The 19526-nt window shown below is 46.4% G+C and overlaps 1 protein-coding gene across 5 annotated transcripts in view; it reads right to left on the bottom strand.

The window, feature by feature from the left end:
* LOC142563698 (synaptotagmin-1-like) overlaps positions 1–19526 on the bottom strand; it is a 244283-nt gene that overhangs the window by 76595 nt on the left and 148162 nt on the right. Inside the window, exon 1 of one of the 5 annotated variants that reach the window (XM_075674292.1) lies at positions 17957–18101. The exons of 3 other annotated variants lie outside the window; for them this stretch is intronic. In XM_075674292.1, coding sequence (XP_075530407.1) covers positions 17957–18069 — 113 coding nt within the window. In that variant the 5' untranslated portion in view covers positions 18070–18101. Of the gene's footprint in view, positions 1–17956; positions 18102–19526 lie in introns of those variants that run through there. One more of the 5 variants, XM_075674293.1, reaches the window with a different exon arrangement.

The following is a 19526-nucleotide window of genomic DNA, read 5'->3' as shown; positions in this document are numbered from 1 at the left end:
GGACACTAACATGCAAACACGAAACAGGCGCGGATCCCTCGCAACCGTGCTAGCTTGCTTTGATCGTAAGCCATTAGCAGAGCAAATTATTTCGGAATACTTATCTCATAGGTCTTCGGAGCAGAGGGCCACCAAAACACGCGTAAAGGCTTTATGACCAACAGAACAACACAAGGGGCTGAAGCCTTAATTCGCTTTCGTTGTACTCCACGTGATCCAGCGTTGAGGCAGTGTACATCGATTTTGACCGGCTGTGATCGTGTACCCTTGTTCTCTGCATTTCTCTACTTTCTTTTTTCTTTCTACTTGTCCCGTCTCCCACTGTAGGGTGGCGAACCGGAATGTCCTGTTCTCCTTAACCAGCCTGCCTTTTCCCTCCCTCGTCTCTCTACGACGAACTTTTATTCAGGCTAAAGTAGTCTGTTGCCCAAAGTTGCTAAGCGCGCATGTGTAGACTTTACTGCACAGGAAACGGTGGGCTATATTCAATGGCAACAAAAAAAATAAAAATATCGCGCGAGAATACAGCAACGAATACCTGTTGACTCGGAAACGGGAGATGATACACACATGTGCACTTCTGTTTTTACACATATTTTGTGCATAAAAATGCGAACATTTTGCACTTACTGTGCACACAACGACATAAAGACTTGACAGTTAGAACAACTCAAACATATCACAAAAAAACGAAACATTACTAATGCAGCAAGTGGCTCGAGACCTCCAAATGTGGCCGCATTTACGGTGACTGCATTTTCGGCTTCCCTATCTATTACACGTGCTAGGCAGCGAAGGAGAAGCTGTAATATTTGCGATAACCTTTGGCTTTTAGGCCACTTCTAACTGAACAAGTCGACCAGAGCGACTTATTATGATTCGTTGTGCCTGACTGCTTTGCTTAAAGGTGCCTAAACGAAAGATAATTGTGCAGAACGATGTGACGGTTATAGTGTTGCAGGTCGACAGCTTATGTACTGTCACAAACTATTATATCACATAGTGTTCTGCCGCTAATAAAAATTAAACATGTATTTCCTCTTACCCAGACCAAGTCTAGATGCAATAAAAAGAACAAACAAAAAGGTGTTATACCATGGGATGACGTTCAACTACAGATATGTTTAAGTGTAGTTGTCGGTTGAAAAGCAAAAGCGCGACCGAAACCAACCAGCTGCGTTTTCAAAGTTAGGCAGGCTCATATGCGTGAACCTCGTTTATTATCGCATTCAGTGCATATCAAAATACGCAAGCCATAGTAATAAAAACTTTGCTGCACCCCGAAAGCATCTTGTGCATGACTAGCTTCGAATTTTTCAAGTGAATCCCTCCGCCCCAGACTGCGAAGCTCCGGCTCAAAAAGGTCACAGTCGGCAAAAAAAAAGAAAAAAAGATGCACAGTCCAAACGACCGTACCTGTCCCCACTGGGCTCAAAGACAGGCCTTCCCCAGCCTAGCAGCAAGCCTGCTCGTTTCCATAACAACGGCATCTCCAGGGTTAGAACCGAGATAAGCTCGGGAACCTGAGAACGGTGTCGGTGTGTAGAGAAGAGGCGAGCAGGGGACGGGGGATTCGGCGCGCCGTTGCATAAAGCAACAAGCGGTGGTTTTCGTCGCACTAAGGCGACGAAACTTATTCGTTACGTAAGATCCAATCTTCGAGCCCACCCACACCCGCCACGGCGCTGAAACCCTCCTTGTTGGCGATGGCAGGGGAGGCGAATCTCTGTACTCGCAACGTGCGCACATTTCTTTTTTTCTGTTTCGTCACGGGGAGCCAATCTGCTTCTCATTTGAATAGACAAAGGTCCCTGGGGATTATGCGGGCGATCTGGGTCTTGCGACGTGCGTGGACTGTGGCTGCGGGCGTCGGACAGACCGCATCGACCCACTTCTTGTGTTCCTGCGGTTAGCACTGCACCAGTGTTGTCTGCTAACGAGATATTGCGCGTATGTGGACGAGTATTCCCCACTGAAAACTGCATGCCGCATTTTGTGCCCAGGGCTGTGTTATTTATTTCGGGACCTGATCTCCACTTGACATAAAAATTCTAACAGCGCAAACAGATGCAACCACAAAGTAACCAGGACGACAATAAAATAAATTTTATTGTTGTCAACTGAATTGCTGTCAACAAAATTTTATAAATTTTATTGACAGTCAGCGCTTGTGCCTCGTCCTGGTTACTTTGCGGTTGCATGTGTTTGCGCTGTTACAATTTTTATGTCAAGTATGCATCAACTCGCCCAGAAAAAAGTTTTAATGAACTGATCTCCACTCTGTAACAAATTCCCAGATATGCCAATCTCAAATAAACAAATTTGTCCTTCTCTTATCGTATTCGGAGAGCCTAATTTTACAATCACTGGCCTTGTTTCATTGCCCGTGGGTTGGCACAGCTGATCACATAGCCGCGTTTTCGAATGGTCTCTAAAATACATGTACACGCAATATTTTCTGCTAATACTTATGACGTCCCAGTTGCGCACGCGTGCGGTCTGTTACATTAAAACGCCTGCGTTGAGCGCATCCCGTGCGGCAGCAGAGCAACTTCACCTCGCACGTGAGAAATGCCTGTGAAACAGACACGCAAAGTAAGAGAAAGAAAACAAATGTGATAACTACAAAATTGAAGAGATTTCCATATACCCGGCAGCTTTCTCAATCGTTAATTCTTCTCGTTATTTATCTAGTAGCAGGAGAATTTTCTTCCCGATTAAGCAACGGTTTCGTGCAGAGCTAATGGAGGAAATATTGCTCATATATGTGAACGACGCGGCGTCGCAAGAAGAAAGCTGACCACGACACCAGAGAAAACGTGGGACAGATAAGTTTGAAGAGGGCGCTGGCTAACACTCCAACATATGTTTTTCGTACGTGAATATGCAAATGCCCAAGAAAGTGGCCGCGAGGATGGCCGCCGCGGTAGCCTAATTGGCAACGCAGCCGACGCACCACGGGGTAAGTGCGGATTCGATTTCCAACAGTTCAAGTTGTCATTCCGTCTATTTGCATTCGCATTTTTTTTTGTTATATCAGGGTGTCTAGCAAGTTGACATTTCCAAATTACCTGAGTTCTCCAGGTTTTCCCCGAGTGCCTTTGCACATTTCCCTGAGTGATGCAGAACTATGTTTTATGTCAAGACGGGCTGAAACCATATCGCCTGATGTTGTCACTCTCTAGTAAGCACATGAAAAAAATAAAGAAGCGACTTAATCTGCAGTTTCAATACAAAGGAGTAGTGTTTATGTTATTCAAAAAGAGAATAGAAGGCAGGGGTTAGTAAAATGCACAGCAAATAAAGTGTCTTCGAAAAAAATTGCAAATGAAGTCGGACATACACAAATACGAATAAAAAGGAGATGCACATAGAAGCAAATGTATTCGAATATGAGCTATTTCTATCAGCTGATAGCAAGCTCAGTGGTATGAGGCCCGAACTCTGTCACAATGGGATTCTCTCTCAACCGCTCGTAAGTCAACCTCAACTGTCCAGACATACTCTCAGCCCGCACACGACGCCTGAGTGTTGTGTTTGACTGCTTTAAAGATTTTATTTTGGTTTGGATGAGGGACACCTGCATCTCGGCGCATCAGCCAAAACTTTGTTTTTTGAGCTCAAGCTCCTTCAAAACGGCGGCAGCAAGCTTCCTTTCCCGTTAATTCCTCAATGCGTACATCATTTCTGTTCTTGTCCTCCTTCTGCCACTCGTTCGGCCCAAGGACCATTTGAAGCATCTTTGTCAGTTGCAGTCCACGACCGATTTTTAGAACTCCCCAGGGGTCGCGAAAACGTTCGAGAAATCGGCGACTAGGAAAAAAAAAACGCGTGTCATTTATTGCCCTTAGGGGCTCAAACCGCCACAGGCACGTTCGAAAACGCTCTGAAGACCTGTCGGTACACATATTAGGCATATCGGCGCTCGTACTGTGACAGGAAATACCGGGTGCACGGGTGCATAATCAAGGAATACATACTGTGTTCCGTGGCAATAGCCCCTTGCCACGCTTGTTATGCTTCACTGTATTACTTTTGCGTATGCTTCATCGTGTAACATATCTGTACAGAGGCGAAGCTGACTTTCGGGAACCGGCATTATGCAACGCACCATGTTTTCTAACTAAGTTTCTCAGACAATCGCGAGGACCACAAAGGCGGAGCCCGTGCCATTGCTGACAGCAGCTAATTCTTTGAATAAAAACCTCGGCACCCAACGGCAAGAAGCTTCATAGCGAACGCCGAAGCAGCTAGGCCTAGCGTTGCCGCAGTGGTGGCAACGGCTGCCAGCGGATCTGCGTGCGAGATCTGGTTCGAGGTGGCGAAGTAATCAAAACGGCAGCGGTGGTGCCTTCGATTATTGCCGTTTCGGACCTGCGGTCACGGAAAAACGTCCGGAAAATCGGACGGAGACCAGTTCTTGCGTCCGAAGTTTCACACGTTCTGATACGTTGACTCTATGGGGTACGTGGCGATGCCGCGAAGCCGTCCAAATTATCGGGAATTCGGAAAGTCGCCTCACTCATCTTCTTTTCGTGTAGGTTCTGCATTCTCAGATGCTGGCGTTTAAAACCGAGGAGATAGATCATAAAGGATGACAAAGGATTTCCCTTGAACCCAGTCGCGACACGCGAGAAGGCGCACATACTTAAAGCGTTTGTCGATGAACTTCTTTCCAACGTGGGCGTTCTGTTCAGAGAGAATCGTTGAAAGAAATTGGGAGATTCCATGTTTTAGACATAAATATTTTTTTTGAAAAAGAAGAAAGGTACTAGCGCTGGTAATAAAAAAATATATTTTTGCTGAAATGTCCCAGCTCGCCGAAGCAACAATAGATTTTGAAACCCGGCACTTGTTTTGAACTGAGTAAGCCCGTCCAAAATGATTGCGATCGCTTACTTCCACGCCGTTCAACGGCAGGGCAATCCCGGATATCGAGGCATTCTTTTAAAGCCAGGAAGGTTCCTTTATTTTCTTTCTTTGGTTCTCTATTTCCGCTGCCATTTACAGTGTGGGGAAGATTTCGGCCGAATAATGTCATCGCACAGGCGCGAACACCCACCCTGCTTACGCTGCGCAAGTAGCCTCCATACCTTCTTCTACGGTTCACTTATATCTTCCCCTTTCACGAGAAACGTGGTTATTTTCTTCTTGCGTGTCTTTTTTCATTTCTGACTCTATATAAAGAAACCACATAACATACTGCCCCAAACAACAGCCATTAATTCAGGCTGCCGAAGTTTTGTCTCTTTCTACGCCGAGAAAGAGAATGAGAAACGCTTTGTTGGTCGTATCCGGGGCATTCTTGGACAATATGACTTACTTGTTACTAGGGGCCTCTAGTCGCTTGAGTTTCACGGCAGCCGCGGAACGCAGTAAAAAGACAACTACTCACGAGGAAAATGTTCCGCTTCATGCAAGTCAACAAGCAAAACAATTTGAACACTAAGTATGTTCTGGTTCGAGATCATGTCTATGCTCGAGTTTGGCACTGCCAACAGCTCAGACGTATTCGACAGCCTCCGAAAACCAAGACGAATAAAGAACGTTTTAACGTCACTTTTTAATATAAGAAGACGCGCTTGACCCCAGCTTCAACATTGAAACTGATACCGATTTTCCAGGAAAGTTTCTCTTTTCAAAACCACAAACTATATCATGCAATGGGGATCAACTCTTACTCTATGCCATGATTCATTGGTACAAATGAACCTTCGAAATCAATGGCAATGTCGGCGGGAGGGGGGTGAGGGGCCATTCCGGAACAGTACCATTTGACTCTAATTTCAAAACTCTGTTCACGTTCATTTTTTCATTCAGCCCCTGGACAAACAGAGTGTACACCACGAATCGGATACGAACCGGTGGCCTCGTTCTTATCTGCACAAAGCTATGACGACTGAGCCAAAGGGCAGGTGGATGTTTGTTATAGCAATGCTTCTAGTAGCACTGCCCCATTTGCCTCAACAGCACACCAAATAGAAATCGTGTAGCACTGTGAAAACGTCACGATGTGCTGCTCCCGCGTGAAAACCAGGATTCATTTTGACCACAAGGGGTTCTTTAACGTGCACCTAAATTTCGGTGCACCACGGGTGTTTTCGCATTTAGCCCCGAAGGAAATGCGGCCGCCGTGGCCGGGACTTGATCCCGCGACCTCGTGCTTATAGCAGGGAAACACCAAAGCCACTAAGCAACCACGCTGGTCTGACGAAGGCTGGTCCACCAGCCGAAAACGTTCAGTAAATAAGTCTTCCTAAAAGCTCGTTATACCAGCAATGAGCTCACTACCTCTTAGCCAGAGAACTACGGCGCGTGCGCAAAGCCCAGATGCCGGCAGCCGAACGTACTACAACGATTTTATTTCGCTCCGCTATAAATCAGATCGAACGGAGCGTGGCGGTGCGTCCACTCGCCATCTTTGTCGTTTCGCAGCCGAGTTGATAGCACATCTCTCGCGTCTGGAAAGAGACCCTCATGAAGAATGCAAAATCTACGCCCTCTAAATGATAATACGATAGCGCCAGGGCAAGGTCAGCCCAATATACGCCCTTTGCAGATGTTGTAGAGCGCGCAGAATGTCAGCTGAGCAGTGCGTAAGCGACTCTTGGCTAAATCCGTTTACTAGAAATTATATATATATATAGTGCCGCAGCAGTTATCACGACGTTTATTCCGCGTCAACGATTGGGCGAACCGACCACGCCCACAGCACGGAGCACACTCGAGAGCCAGCCCCACAAGCGATGATGAAGAAGGACCCCATAAGAACCCCACATGATGATGATCATGTACAGATGACAAAGAATAGCTTATAAATTCCCACAACATTATATATATATATATATATATATATATATATATATATATATATATAGACAGAAGCATGAATACTTGCAGGGGACGATACAGCACTCTACTCTCCTCGCAGCGCCAACTGAAACCGTACATAGCTCTTCTTCTATGACGATCGTTGATATTACAAAATGGTACAGCTGGCGCTAGGAATTTCTTTCACAATGCGCAGTGGTTGCACGGTGCGTGAGGGACATTTCGATTGCGACATCCTCCCGTAAAAAAAGTTTCAGCGACGAATGACTATGATATGCGCCGCTAGGATACGGGGACGCAATATGTAGGCTGCTTGAAAATATCCCATACACCGGAATGCTCCGGCATGGCGCAAGTGACGAGTCCATAACGAATTCTGACAACCCGTCAGACGATCCTGAGAGCGACAGGTCTCCCGACACGTGCGCTCCTATGACAGCAGCTTCTTCAATGGCATTCATTCTTTCCGCAAATATTCCGGCACGTAGCAGAAACCAAAAAATTGTCGACGTGATTAAAAGTACCTCACACAGAGCAGGAATTCGGTGCCATACTCCGTTTAATTCTTGGTAAACAGCGCTACGGAAGCTTCAAAGCGAGTGTCGGCCGCGAGGAAACTATTGAACACGTTCTTTGCCGTTGTTCGCGGTATAGTGAACACAGGCAACCCCTCGCAACCAAGCTGGCGCGTCTTGAAGAACGGCCGCATTCCAAGCAGACAGCCGTGGAACGCCGGCCCACATGTAGTCGTGAAACCACAAGTCGGTCTAGGCACTCTTGAAATTTTTAAAGCGAAAGCTGTACTGGCCGCTAACTTGCGATTTCGCCGTGGCGGTGCTCCGAGGAGGCACATGACGTCACAACGCGCACCTCGCCGCGAATCTTTCTCTCTCTCTCGCTCCCTAGTCACTACTGCGCATGCACCACTAGTAGCGCCGAGCCACAGGTGTTCCGCCGCTGCGCAGCGCCGCGCTTTTCCGCCGCTGCCGTTTGGTATGACGTCACACCGCGTTCCTCGTCGTTGCACTCGCCTCCGCTTGCTCCGCCAGCTGCGTCGCATGCCTGATAACATGACGGGGGATTGAAAAGGAGAGCTCGCGTGCGCCGCAACCATAGTTGAGGCGGCAGTGTGGGCGGCGGCAATTCTGATAAGGAGGAGGATGCCTGGAATCGACATCGGAACGAGATGAAGAGGAAACGAATCGCCCAGGAAACAGACGAACAGCGCGCCGAACGACTGGCTAAACGCCGCAACGTAGCTAGACAACCAGACCAACCTGGACTTGCAATCAAGCTTAACCAAGGCTAACCTTGCTATGCCTTAGCTTTCGCTACGTATATCCTGGCATAGCCGAGCTAAGCCACTGCCAATTTTTGTTTTTATTTCGCGTGGCCTCTTGGAGAAACTGTAGCTCTCACGGACGTTCAACACCTCCTCTGTTTCTTTTCCGTGCCTTTACCTTATCTTTCGTCCAGTCCTTCCGTGTTTCATTTCCCCTTACCTTTCCTTCAGTGCAGGGTAGCAAACCCTAATCTCTTCCGGTTAACTTTCATGCCTTTCCTACTCCCTCTCTCTTTCTCTTCACAACTGGTGCGGCCATCGGCTACTCCTTCAGCAGACTTCGCAGTCCTTTTTGAAAGCGACAACTTCTACGGAAGCAATAGTTCACATTTTACAACTACAGCTTTTTAACATGCGGTTCCGTAAAATCACTTTTTGTTTGTGGATCTTTGGCTTCGCGTATACAACGTAGTATATTTCATTTAGTACGTGAGAAGAGGGCATCGCCGCGAAGCTACGTCACCCTTGCTTTCGCTGTCGGAAGAAGGCGCGTGGTCGGTATCTCTCCGTCTCTCTTTCTCGCCCCCACTGTGCGTAGCTTCTGCGCACGCCTGCCAGCCTTAGTGGCCACTGCTCTTTCCTCGCTCTCTCGTCGGCATAACGGGCGTTCGCCCTGCTGGCTGCCGCGGCTTACTGGCTCGGGCCATACGTACCGCTATGGTACATTACTCGCACCGCAAAACTCGACGGATTGCTCAGCGGCGTTCAATTGGACATTAATGCTTTCGCATTCAGAACTCATCAGAAGTGCTTAGGTGTCCTCGGATTTCTTTCTTTCCTTTGTGGCGCACTATTTTGTGGTCTAGAATGCCAGCTCGGAGAAATGTCTCTCCAGCCTTCCTAACGTCAGCTGTTGTGTATGAAGCGGTTTATAGTTTCACACGCACCGGATAAAACAACAGTAAACAAAAAAGAGCTCAACTTCTAAGCGTACTGGCGTTGCTAGTGATCGACGAGCTGAAGAAGCTGCAAACGCGGCCCTGAAGGAATTGGCTGATTTCTGCTCTTGTGAAACCGCGCACGTCAACGGTGAGCTCCGAGGCACACGCACTTGACTACCACAGGCCGCATGCGTAGATGCACGGCATAAATAATTTGACCTATATCGACATATACGCCAGCACACCAACGAGATTCTGACTTTCCTTCTCAAAACTTCGATCATTTGTTCCTACGGGGAATGTGCGTCACGGGTATTCTTAAGCCCTACGGCTTTCACTAGCTCTTTCGCCGACTTTTCTTTGTCTTTGTTTGGTCGCCGCTGGCCGCGCTGCCTCCGCCAAACCAAAAGCCCTGTTACAAAAGGGGCGGGCTCAAGTTGAGCCGCATGTTCGTCGCTGAACACGAAAACTAAATATACAGGGTGTTTCAGCGAAGAATTGCAAAAATCTTTAAAAGTTGCCTGTGGCAGATATCACAATTCTATTTCGTGAGCTGGTCTACTCGAGGCGGCGGACAACACTTGCACAAAAAATTGAGGTGTAAGATAGGCTAACTAATAAAAAAATCACCAATTAAATTTTTAGCTAAATACATCATGGCACGCAATGCAATTTACAATTGCAATCATGCAATTTACAAATTCTAGCCGTAGAATTCGCAAGGCAGATCCACATGGAACGAATTTTCAAGATGACACCAGTTTCGAGATATAAATTCCCCATCTTTGCGGAGAAATGCATTGGCGTTCCAGTTAATTTGTTAACAAAACGTCGTTGCATGCACTGAAGCACACAAGTAACTCGAACACCAATGCATTTCTCCGCAAAGTTCGAGAATTTATATCTCGAAACTGGCGTCGTCCTGAGAATTCGTTCCAAGTGGATCCGCCTTGCGAAGTCCACGGCAAGAATTTGTAAATTGCAATATAAAAAATAAAAAAGATAAGATAGATAAGATAAGGAAAGATAAGATAATTAGCTAGAATGTTAATTAGTGAATTCTTGTTACTTAGTCGATATTGCATTATATATATATATATATATATATATATATATATATATATATATATATATATATATATAAAGCAACGATTACATCGTAGTTCTCACAAAATTACAAATTACAGTTGTGGCACTTGCTACGGTAAAATAAGCATTTCTTCGGGGTTCACGTGAAATCTAAAGGGCGGTGTAAGGACCCATAGGCAAAGAGCAGTCGTTGATCCCCAGCTGTAGTCAGCATTTTAATTAGTCATCGCGATTGCGACATCTGTTTCACGGCCTATGCATACATCACGCTCAGAATGATTGTTAAAACTGCTTATTATCTCATTCAAGAAGAAAATATCACGATTGTGCGGCGGTTTTAATTATATGTAAATTGGAGAGCTTGACAAACGCGGACTTCATAAGTGTTACCGAAATATGCCTAGTAAGTTGGTTGGAATCGACATACAATGTGCCAGCTACCCCTCATGCCCTTGCTGTGTGTTAGTTTAATCGAGAGGTCACTGAGGTTTTTTTGCTTCTTGCGATAAACAAGCGAAACACAGCTACACGACAGTGCAATGAAAAATCACTGCACATTTTCGCAGTAAGCGTCTTTGCTTCGCCGAAAGAAACATAAGAAGGGGGACAACGACTTCATCGCAGGAAGGCGAGGTGGTCATTGTCTTTTGGCAAGTAGTAGCGCCGTTGCACAGAAGGGCATGACTTGAATACAAGTTACATTTATTTATAATAGTTTCGTTTATCGTTTTGTATTTATTACCTCCACAGTTGCAAAATGTGCCAGCAGTATTAACAGTCGCATCTGAACGTTCCTTGAATTCACACATAAAAACACACGAAATGAAACCATGCTCGAACTTTTTCACTTAGCAGCGAACCTAATGGTGAGCAAAACTGATGATTTCGGAATTAAAGTTGAGAAAGTAATAGGTATGTACAGTCAACCTCAGAAATACCATATGAAGCCCCATTTTTCTACCTTGCCCCTATATTATTCATTTGGAAATAAGGAAATTACGTTGACTAAAAAATAATTTTTGTAGAACAAAGGAAACAGTACGGTAAACAAATGATGCTGCGGATAGAAGTACGTGAATTTGGACCAAAAATAAGATGTTCTAGCCATATCATCATATTTTCAATATATATATATATATATATATATATATATATATATATATATATATATATATATATATATATAATATATATATATATATATATATATAATATATATATATATATATATATATATATATATATATATATATATATCAGAAACATGTATTGAACTACATCTTTCGTTTACATAAACCAAAAAATTTGGAGGATGCTTAAGCTTCGCCTCTAAGAGTGGAACGCGACAGCATTCAAACATCCCTGACTGCTTCTCACACTTCCCGAAAACTGCAGCGTATGCAACCGTAATGGTTACCGCGAAACGCCCACAGCGAATGCTATGCACGAAGGTGGGCTTCATGGCAGAAACGCGGCCAAGATGGGGCGGAGGCGAGCGCCATCTGGGGGTGTTTTAAGGAAACTGGCGCGCCGCTCCATCGACTCCGAGATATTCGTGCGGCGGCACGTGCAAGTGGTGGACGCCGTGGCTGGTCTATGTATGGTAGAAACGGTGGAAAAAGGTTTTTTTTAGTTTTGGTGTAACAGAATTATGTTTTCTCGTATATTAAAATTACAATCCGACGTTATGGTGTGTTTGCGTTGCGTGTAAGTCGTACTTTATGATTTCATACATGTTTTAGCTTGAGAAATACAATCAGTTCAGTAACCTCCTTGTTCCACATGGAGAACCTGGGTATGGGTGGTTCGGAAATATTTTTACCGAGACAACATCCGAAGTCGGAGGACGGACGACGACGTGGGACGCCGACGCCGGATTTTCTGCGACACGGAGCCGTCTGCCGCGTAAGCCGAGAACCTGGTTCGCACCATTCTGCTCTTTTCTCCGCCCTGACACTGTCGGTTGCGAGCGCTGGTCGTTGCGAGCGCTCACAACGGAAATCACGTGCCTCTGCCTCCGAGATTACAGCGATGGTCGTTGCGTGCGCTCACAACGGAAATCACGTGCATCTGCCTCCGAGATTACAGCGATGGTCGTTGCGAGCGCTCACAACGGAAATCACGTGCCTCTGCCTCCGAGATTACAGCGATGGTCGTTGCAGCTGCTCACAACGGAAATCACGTGCCTCTGCCTCCGAGACTACACCGATGGTCGTTGTGGGCGCTCCTAACGGAAGTCACGTGCCCATGCTTCCGAGATTTCAGCGACCTACACTGCAATTCCGGCGAGAGGGCCTGGCGACTTTCGCCGAGCCGTTGGCCGAGCCCATACCGGCCTCGTAGCCACCACTACCGCTGATATTGGAAATACTGTCGGCTTCGAGCGCCATCCCTTCACGACTACCCTGAACTAGCAAGAACTACTCGAACCTCCACTCCAAAGGGACAACAAGCGATGCGGCAAGCGTGCGGTAAAATAGGCATTGCACATACGCTAGATGCGACAGTATTTAGTCAGCTATCCCGACGACCAAGCCTTACTCAGACACCTGCATAATGCTAAACGGGCCGAGCGGGTCAATTCTTGTCCCTTTTTCTCGGGCTGGCTAAGCCTCCTCCGACGCCCCCCAAAACCGATCCACTAGCCCGTACATTCAGTTGAAAAGCAAATTTTTGCCGCCCGATTCGACCTTGTGCAAAAGAAACAGGGTACCTCGACATTGCGCGTTCATATTTACGTAACCATCAAGACGTCAAGGCCTACTTCGTAAATCGAAGGCAAATAGAGAAAACATGGCGATCTGTTGAAGCCTTGCATGGGGAGCTCAGCGACGAGTTCAGTTTCTTTTGAAAATTCACAAAAGCTTTCCTGGCGCAGAAATACTTTTGCGCGGCAAGTTCTACGTAAGCGTCGCGACGAGAATCACAGGCGGCTTGTCTCTGACGTCCGTGGCGCTCTCTCCGTAGCACAGAAGACCTTTATGCCTGCGGTGTAAAGAAATGTGTCTATTATCTGCCAACTACTGTAGAAAGTCGGCGAAGCCCCTCAACAGACGCGAGGCTGCACGACGAGTCAGCAGTAAGTAAAAGCCTGTGGTTGCAATAGGCAACAGATGGCGTGAGTCAGGCGCTACTGCTACGCTCCCCCGTCGCGATAGCGGTCTGTGCCGCGGGCGTAGGTGGAAACGTTTGTCCTCCTACAAACGACAGCTGATCAGACCCCTTTACGTAGAATGCAAAGAAAAGGAAAGAAAAAGTAAAGCAAGATTCACAGGTCTGCGCTCTCTCTCTTTATTTTAATTTTTTACCCCTTTTCCCCTTACATTTGTTCATTTTACTATCGTCGCGCACGACTCTGGAAGTTGCCAAAGGCACATTGTTCATTTGCTTCAACTCGTGTTTTCTTTTGTCTTTTTGTACGCGAGCGCTGTATTTTGTAATAAATTTTGCAGCGCTTCATTGCCCTCTCGGAGTCCACAGCGGCAGGCTTCTATTTCGGGCAGCTCTTTTGATGCGACTGACCACTTGCACAAAATGGCGATGGGAAAGATGACGCGTTCCTGGAAAAGAGGTTTCTTGAGATAGAAAGGCAGGCTCTAAAGCTGCTATGCTTTTATAACGCACTGGAACCTTTATTTCAGCCTGTTTGTTGGTCTTTTTTTCTTTTCAAAACTGAGGAACTTTCGTCAGAAATCAATCAGCAGAGCAGTCGAATATGCTAAAGGGCCGCACAAATATATTTCGCTATTATTTAGCTATCTTATTGCATTTGCAGTATTAAGAAAAATTTTGCTTTGCCCTAGTACATGGAAATAAAAAGAAATAATACACAAGACGGAGCAATAACTTTAGAACAGCATTTTATTCCTTAGAACAACGATTTATACAATTCAGCGGCAACAGACAACGTTCATGTTTGCATGTCCCCATTCTAAGAAGGTAAACCTCTTATTTAATACTCAAAGACAAAGAAAGGCTTCGCAGACAATCTGAGCCAAATTCAATATCATATTGGCTTCCTAAACTTCGCGCTTATTCTTCTAACGATCCTTACTTCAAACAAAATACACACAATAATGACCGCTTACAACAACAGCTTTTGCAATGGTGCACGAACCAACCATCACTTGCGCTTTTAACATTATTTGCACATTCTCTGAAGCCTTCGCTGAATTAGGCGCACGTCTGAGCTATGTGCTGCTTCCCACACGATAGAGACATCCTGCACACGACATTACAAGTACAGCCGAGGAATCGCACGCTATGCTTTTTGGCACACAATATTTTTGTACTACCAAGGCTACTGAAAACATAAAGCTTACCACGGTTACAACGCACAAGTAAAATAACATTAGCTTTCAATCGCTCAGTACATAGCTTCAGATTGATGGAAACTATGTATACATAAGGCATAACTGCTGCATTCCTATTCCGCTTGTCTGAGTGGGGCTGGGCCGAATTTTATTGGAAAACGCATTGACCTAAGCACTGATTCTTCAACTGCGTTTCAACGTTTATCGGACAATCGGCACCACACAACCTATAATATGCTCTTCTAGGCTAATTTCCATCTTGTGTTTACAAGACTTTTCAAGTGCGTTGCACAAATAGCTTACTAACAATCCGTGTCATAACGAGCTCATATTTCACCGAGTGAAAGTGGAGCACACCTTTGTTACCACAAGGCAGATAACACGAGCCAGCCTATAGGTCAGGGTGAAACAAAAATAACCTGTGTCAGGTCAGTGTCAGATTGAATTGAAGAGAAGGAAAACTCCGAACCAATATTTATTCTGAGAACCCGATGTTCTGGAAGCCGACCGGCTCCTTCTCTAGGGAAATTTTGGCTGGAGTTTTCCTTCTCTTATATTCAGTTTTCCCCAACCACGCACATATCTGCGAAGTGTTTGCCTTTCAGTCTCAGATTGTTTGAGCGCAAATTCTGTGTTGTTTCGAGATAACGAGGTTGAATTTCTTTGAATGAGGTGCAAGCGCGTACGTCACGTGTTACTGCGGAATCGACCTATCCAGGAAAGAAATGCCGTTGGAATTTAGCCCTCGTTACTTGTGCATACTTTCTTTTCCCCCAATGTACTTGCTCTAGAGAAACATTTTTCTTAGTAATGCCAAACCAACGAGCCAGAACTCTCTCGCAGCGGTGTGTTCGAGAGGTGCATCTTGGGCTTACCTAAGAGAGGCGTCAATTAATGATGCGTGACGCCATTGATGATGTCTCTGTCGCAGAACTCGTCGCAAAGACGTACAGTTGCGAGGAAAAACTTATCAATTTGCAAACAATAGATAGAGCGCTCTCTAGCGCCAAGAAATACATAGGAGGGGACAGTGGGAATTTCCCACCGTGTCATGCCTTATCGCAGTCATTCGGTTTAAGGTTTGAATTTCACGGACCATTACCAGTTTCCTTCAGTACAGATCATTTAAACGAATATCACTGTATGTGGTTGCATTGAAGGCCTCTCCAAAGGAGACCTTCATGTGGCCTTTAGGAACAGTGGCTATGTGACTTATGCTATTATCTTTTGAAAGGTACTGGTAACAATACCCGTAACGAGTGGTGTTAGCTTCTTCGTAGTGTACAGATAGAACATTCCTTATTTTCGTTCGGTAGCCTTCATTAGGCGAAACGAAAAGCTCGAAAAAGAAATAAGTAAAACTAGGCTTGCATACGTTACTATTTATTATGTGTACTACAGGATTCACGGCGGTCGTCGCGAGACCTTACCATACAGTCATTAACATAATCAGCCGATAATTATTCACATTACGCAGACGTGAGGTACGCCTCTAACCAACGAAAATGCGAGTACTTGTGCAACAAACAATACGCCCTACAGAGTGGAACATGATCGAGAAGGAAAAACATTGATTGTAGGTAACAAACTCATGTAGATAGCGTCGGTTTCGATAAAAAAAATGAGAAATGACTCTAAAGGTGAAGTTAAAAAAAGCTGTATGCACCGCATTTCGCTACGCTTCTTTGGGCAATACCCATGGAATTCTTAAGCATTAGCATTAGTCTTTATAAAAAATTACTGGGTTTTACGTGCCAAAACCATTTTCTGATTATGAGGCACGCCGTAGTGGAGGACTCCGGAAATTTCAACCACCTGGAGTTCTTTAACTTGCACCTAAATCTAAGTAGCACGGGTGTTTCCGCATTTCGCCCCCATCGAAATGCGGCCGCCGTGGTCGGGATTGGATTCCGCTACCTCGTGCTCAGAAGCCCAACACCATAACCACTGAGCAACCACGGCGGGTAGCATTAGTCTTTGAACACATGTAACTGTACAATACAATTTGGGTTCGCTGGCAATGACTGCCTCTTTATCGGAGCCAAATAATATCAATATACGCGAACGTCATTCTACGCAAAGAAATGTAAGTTCTCTTGTGAGATCTTGGTATGAGAGCGCACATGGAAAAGCATTGCTTCAAAGCATGCAGCATAGGAAACAGGAATTAGCAAATAAATTTTCTAAAAAAAAAAGACTGGCGCCTTTACTGCAGGTTCGCCTAGACGATGAAACAAGTATACTATGCAGTTGCACGGATACAACATAAATCTAGTAGCTTTCACTTCTGTAGTCTTTCAAAAGTGACCTTTGTCATGAAGCGTAGGCGCGTGGTTTATGTTCGATACGCCACTGCGTTTGAGATTTGCTTCAGTAAATATTTTCACCTTGTTTGCAGTCAAAGCACATTTAAATGTTGACTATATCGTTCATTCAAGCTTTTACCTAACACTTATGCTTTGTGTAGTTAAACTGAATCAGTAGGTGATATGCTTTCGAGTCATTTGCGTTTAAATACAAACACAGGAACGGGCAAACACTAATACAACGTATTTACATTGGCGGTTTACATTAACCTGCCGCTAGAGCTGGTCAGCAATTGTGCATCCCATTGTAATACTCATTCCTAGTTTTAGCATCTCTTGAACAGTGGTAGTCGTTTCAGAGCGGTGAAAATATGACACATGGCCTTTAATCGGTTCCTCGCCTCGGGATTGCATTCATACGATAAGTGACGCTGATTTAAACAGCTGCTTCAACTTACTCCTGTAACGCAAATATGTGGCATGCGTTTGCGCGCAGGCTGTAATCGAAGTTGCACTTCGCTGGATCGTCGAAAAATACATAGTAGCCGAGTTTTGTGCCAAGACCACACACACACACACACACACACACACACACACACACACACACACACACATACACACACAAGAAAGGAGACAACACGGGCGCTTACTTTAACTGTTGAAGTAAGCTTGTGTGCGTGGTCTTGGCGCAAAACTCGGTTATCACGTCGCATAACCAACTAGCCCAGCAGTTCGCTGCTCCGAAAAATACACGATATTTAAGATTCCTAAACTTTTCTTTTATCACAAATGTAAAAGAACAATGTGGCCAAGAACGATCGACTACGCCATGACTCATCCTCTGAACTATGCACTGCAACATAACATTCAGAGCAATATGCAAATGGGCTCGAAGAGCCGACAAATATATTGTTGTCCGCTGACCACTATTCCTTTAAGATGAAAACGTTTGAGATGAAAAACATGATGAAGGTTGTTGCACGACCTGAAGTCTCCGTGAGAGGCACTACAACAAACCCAAGGCAAAGGTGCGCGGGGGAGGGAGAGGGAGGGGAGGGAAAAGACGGACGGAAAGGCCGGCAAAAGTGGCGCTCAGGTAAGCGATGCGACGCGGCCGGACAGGCGCGCTCGTACAACAATAACATCACGCGGCGAGGAACAATGCGCCTATAGAGCAGCGCATTACATACGCACCTGCGGCGAGCATCACCGATGTTGCGGGCAAGTACACATGCAGGCCACCCACGAAAGCTCACGACATCTCGACGCTCAGAGAGCACACCCAACACTAGCCACGCGCGTGACATTCCAAGCGCGCACACGGAACGAGAGAGAGAGAGAGAGAGAGAGTGTGTACTGCTGCCATGCTCGCATACGTAAGCGACGCATCTGCTCGGGGTCTCGCGGTGCCCGCATTGTGTTGTGGGGTTGGGTCGCGATCGGCAGACGACAGCAGCGCGGCCGCGAAGAGCGGCACAACTCGACGGAGCCCCCAGATCAACGACACGTGCTCGTACATCTCGACACGCCGGAGAAACGAGCTTGCGGGCAAGATTCGCGAGAAGTAGAGCTACCGAGAACTTCACTTGCGGGGAAATAAAACAGTAAAAAACAAAAATCCGTATGACTATCGCCCCGGACCGCGTTACTGCATTGTGAATTGAAACGAAAAAAAAAAAAAAGAACGATGCAATAGAGGAACTTTCCAGAAGCCATCTGCGAATGCACCGACAAGGCACAAATGTCACGAAGTGCTTCGAAAGGCAACGGAGTCTTGCGAAGCCACTCTCATGTTGCAACGAGAGACGGCAGCGTTTTTAACAAACTGATATGGCGACATTCCTAAAAAAACAAAAGACGTTACCGAAACAGTCCAATAATGCTGTCAAGAGTGAGAGGGATTTCATTTACGGGAAAGGGCAGAGAGGTCGGCCCGAGCGGTTCCAGGCTCAGGCTAACACCCTTGAATATAGTCAAAGTAAGCGAATATCTTATACGAACCGCAGAAATCCAATGAACGCGCCAGGAATACTTCCGAGGTGTATTGCACTCGTCGATAAGGGATGTTTACGGATGGCGACACAAATTGTCATCCACGTCTCTCGGTAGAGGGCGCGCACACCGTGAAGACGACGGCAGCAGCGGCTCAACGACGACGGTGCGAAGACGCGGAGACTGTGACGCCGCCGCGACGACGACGACGACAGCATGATCAAGAAGGCGTTACGACAGCAGAGTCGCGACAGTGTGACGACGGCGCAAGGACTGCAGCGGTGCGACGACGCAATCGCGACGACGCTGGCATGACAGGCGCTCCGCTCCTGTGCTTCCTCCTCCGCTCGATCACTGCGAGACGCTAGCTGCTCAAGATGCGCGTTTCTTTTTTAGAGCGCAGCTCTTTGGCGTCCGTTCCTGGGTTTCGCGTCGTCGTCGGCGTCGTCGTCGGCCTCGTAACCAGCTCCGCCCCCCTTTCATCCCCCCAGCGCTAGCAGCGACCGACTGATACCGCTGGATGCCGCTGACGCCGCTAGAGAGTCAAGATAACGTGACTGCATAGAACACCGTCGCCGCCATGCAGAAAGAGGAGGAAAGGGTCCCCCCCCCCCTGTTCTTGTGTGGCGGATAGCTGGGGTTGACTCACTATCGCCGTCAGCGGCATCAGTCAGTCGCTGCTATCTCTTCCCTCCTCCCTTTATCGTGTTGTCCGCTTGCTGCGCGCGCTTCTGCCCTCATCGTTTGCCGCTGGGTGTACACGCCGCCCCCC

The sequence above is a fragment of the Dermacentor variabilis genome, chromosome 11 (genome assembly GCF_050947875.1).
Source record: "Dermacentor variabilis isolate Ectoservices chromosome 11, ASM5094787v1, whole genome shotgun sequence".
NCBI lineage: Eukaryota > Metazoa > Arthropoda > Arachnida > Ixodida > Ixodidae > Dermacentor > Dermacentor variabilis.
Note: the sequence above shows the minus strand (reverse complement) of the source record. Positions and strands in the feature narration are given on the sequence as shown.